At 50.8% G+C, this 3,735-nt stretch overlaps 1 protein-coding gene across 1 annotated transcript; it reads right to left on the reverse strand.

Annotated features, from left to right (window-relative positions):
- Positions 1–2,747: 2,747 nt before the first annotated feature.
- On the reverse strand, positions 2,748–2,927 carry CTXND1 (cortexin domain containing 1). Its single transcript, XM_024129662.1, has one exon. The coding sequence runs from the start codon at positions 2,925–2,927 to the stop codon at positions 2,748–2,750; it is 180 nt and encodes a 59-aa protein (XP_023985430.1).
- Between the last annotated feature and the right edge of the window lie 808 nt (positions 2,928–3,735).

The raw sequence follows: 3,735 nt of genomic DNA on the forward strand, positions 1-3,735 counted from the left end.
GATTAGAAGGGAACACATGGACACACAATAGAAATCACTATTTTGTGGAGGCTTGGATTTTGAAATTTTCCATCTTTTTCTGAAATGTTATTTCCCTTTGCCACCAAAAAAAGAGTCAAGAGATAGAGTGGGAAATATAAGCAAATCTAGGTGTGGAAAAGAAATAATTGAGACCAAAGCATCCCCAGGGCAGTGCTTCTCAGACTTTAACATGCATACAAATCGCTTGGTAGATCTTGCTAAGAGATTCCTGGGCCCCATCTCCAGAGATTATGATTCTGTAGGTCTGGAGTAGGGGTCCATGATTTTGGATTTCTAACAAGCCCCTCAATGTTGCAGATGGTATTTGTCCTTCATCATGGTTTGAATAGCACGGCCCTCAGGCACCTGTTTTTCACTCCTGAGAGCTCTAAAGTATCTCCAAGTGAGGTCTTCAAGACCTCTTCTTGATCCTTGGGATCTGTTATTAACTGATTGGGCGTTGGTTCTGATTTGCATTGTAAATCCATGCTGATGAGCTTTTCACAGAAGTGCTTGGTATCTCTGAGGTAGGCTGCAAGAGTGAAGGCTGCTGCTAGGCCTGAGGCAATGTACAAGGTCCTTGCTCTAGATCCTCCCCTCACACAGAGCCTCCAATGCACCTTGGTCCACTGCCTTTGCCAGCTGTCCCTTTGTGCATCCCACACAGTGGGGGTGTGGATGGAGGAACAGCTGGATATGCCCTGGAAAGCTGTCTGAGCAGCTGTGGGCTTGTTCACTTTCAGGGGTCACCTAGTGGTGATGGTGCTTTGGAAACCCACTTCCCAGGTGACCTGGGATGGAGTGGGACCCATGGCTGGGATGCAGGTGGTGGGAAGGGAGCCTTGAGCTACTTCACAGCTGCAGGGCACTTCTGATGGAGATGGCAGGTGTGCCTTAGAGGGATGGAATAAATGCATTCAGAAGGAGGGGGAATTTTGGTGGTCTAGTTTAACTTCATATTATGTTTGTGGGAATACCGATGACAATGATAATAATGTAAATTAATAGACACCACATTCCTTGAGGTCAGGTGCTGGGAGAGGTTGCTGTGAGTATTCCTCTGACCAGTGGTCCTGGCTGGGAGATTTGGCCTTTCAGCAGTGGCCCTGGGAACTGAGGAAAGCCCAGGGTTCCAGGCTCTGCAGAGAGGGGGGAAGCCAGACCTCTCTTCTTCCCAGCTCAGACCCCTGGCTTCTCCTGGGGTGGTAAAATCAAGAAAATACACCAATGTTTGCCCATGTTCTCTCATTTCATCCTCACAACAACCTTGTGAGGTAGATGTTATTCCCTCATGTTACAGATGAGGAAACTGGGGCTCAGAGAGGCTGAGTTATTTGGGGTCATAGAGCAAGGAAGTAGAGGAGTTGGGACTTGGGACCAGGTTTGTGGGCTCTGGTCCAATATTCTTGCTGCAAGGTCTTAGATATAGGTGATGGGGTGGGAGGGGGTCAGAAGGGTGGGAAAAGAGGGAGAAGAGTCATTATCAACAACTTATCCCTTGTCTCCCCCCCACAGCACGTTTACATTCAAAGCACTCCCACTCCTGTCCTTTCATTCACATGAGGTTCACACAAAACAAAAAGGGCAAGGCTTTTCCTCCCCTTTTTAAAATCAGGGAACGGAGGCACCGAGAGGTGAAGTGACTTGCTCAAGGTCACACAGCCTTAGAGTGACTGACAGGACTAGAAGCCAGTTCTTCCTGTCCGATATTAATCTCATAACTGTGCGCTCTCAAGAGGTCACTGGGTGAAATAATTTTGCATGAGGAAAAGTTAGTAAAAAAAAAAAAAAAAAAAAAAAAGAAATGTAAGACCAAAGGAGATAATTATGAAACTATGACCTATCCACCGGATGGAATACTCTGCAGCCAGTAAAAATGATGGCTATAAAGAGTGCTTGACGAAATGAGAAAGTGTTCATGCTCTAATATGAAATGATACAACATCATGCACACAGTATGATTTTGACTATTTAAAAATACATGTAAAAAATGCTGGGAGAAAATATATCAAAATGGCGGCTTTGGGGGCGTGGGATTATAAGTGTTATTTTCCCCCATCCTTCTATTTTTTCTGTATTTTCCCAAACTTCCAAAATACGTATTTCATTTATAACAGGAAAAATATACCCCTCTATATTTTAGTTTAAAAAAATACTGTTGGGAAGCAGCCCCTGTGCCTTTTGTGAATTTGGGGTGATGCACCTTCCAACTCCTTTCCCACGTCACCACGCGCTCCATTGCTGGCCCACTGGGAAGGGGCTGGGGCTCAGGTGAACGTCTGTGCTGGGAGCCTCCAGGGCTAGTGTGCGTGCTACTTTGCATGTTAAGGGCAAGAGTCTCCTCAAAACGAGACCACTGTTGTTATGATGGTGGGTGACTGCTCCGTATCCGGTGCCAAAAGGTGTGCGCGAGCCAGGGAAGGTGACCGCCCCCCAGGCTCACAGTGATCCCCCAGACTGGAATCTGGGCCTCCTGACTCCCGGTCCAGCGCTCTTAGCCCCAGACTGGCCCACCACTGCAACACCCACAGCATCCCGAGCATCTCACCCTGCTGCTCCTGTGACAGCAGGCAAGGCTAAGGTGAACCTTCTCCAGCCCCAGGTGGCCAAATCCTTTCTCGCCTCCATGGGCTGGAAAGCCGGTGGCCAGGGGACAGAGGCACATCCTGGGCAACCCTGTCCAGAGGGCGCTGGGTCCCTCACCACGGCCCCTGCCCGCGGGCGCCTCAGTCATCCAGGTGCTGCTCTTCCCAGGTGGATGTGGGGATGGCGCTGTAAGGGTCCATGATGACCTTGGCGCAGCGAATGATCATCACGACGAGGAAGAGGCAGAGGAAGACGAAGCAGGCCAAGGTCAGTCCTTTGTCCACGTCGACGTAGACGGGCTCAGGCGTGGGGTCCTCCATCTCTCGGCAGCGGCTTCGGGCTCCTCCTCCGGCTCACGGTTGACTGGTACCATCTTCCACCCCTGCAGAGGGCCATAGCAGTGGGGACCGGAGGGTCGTGCCAACTTGCCTGGGGTGCGGGCAGGGCACAGCCCTCCCCCTTCTTATATGTCCCCCTGGCGTGGGAGTCTGCTTCCCCCCGCCCCTCATGAGGGCGAGGAGAGGAAGGGTCACGTGCCTCCTTTTCAGGCGCCTACGTGGTCTCAGCCCTGAACCTTATAGGCAACCCGGGTGTCAGGGCCCAGCCAGTGCATCCTAGCGGGTGGGGGAGGTGACAGAGGAGTCCCAGCAGGGGTAGAGTTGGGCTGTAGCAGAAGCACCTGCTGAGGATGGAGCCCCTGAAGTTGCCGCCACTCTCTGAAACCCTTTAGGAGGAGTTATAATAATGCTTTCAGCTCTGCCAAGCCACTGACTGAGGGTGATCAGAAAGCATTTTATTTTATTTTATTTTATTATCATTGTTTTTTTTTTTGTCTGTGCTGCATCGGCGTGCGGGATCTTAGTTCCCCCACCAGGGATCGAACCCGTGCCCTCTGCAGTGGGAGAGCAGAGTCCTAACCACTGGACCGCCAGGGAAGTCCCCAGAAAGCATTTTTTTAAATTAGGATATATATATATATATATTTTTTTTTTTCTTTTTTGGCAGTACGCGGGCCTCTCACTGTTGTGGCCTCTCCCGTTGCGGAGCGGAGCACAGCCTCCGGACGTGCAGGCTCAGCGGCCATGGCTCACGGGCCCAGCCGCTCCGCGGCATGTGGGGTCTTCCCGG

The sequence above is a fragment of the Physeter macrocephalus genome, chromosome 11, assembly GCF_002837175.3.
Source record: "Physeter macrocephalus isolate SW-GA chromosome 11, ASM283717v5, whole genome shotgun sequence".
Taxonomy (NCBI): Eukaryota; Metazoa; Chordata; class Mammalia; order Artiodactyla; family Physeteridae; genus Physeter; species Physeter macrocephalus.

Excerpts from the sequence above, each read along its gene's own strand:
- CTXND1 (XM_024129662.1), bottom strand. The coding sequence starts at position 2,927 with ATGGAGGACCCCACGCCTGAGCCCGTCTACGTCGACGTGGACAAAGGA.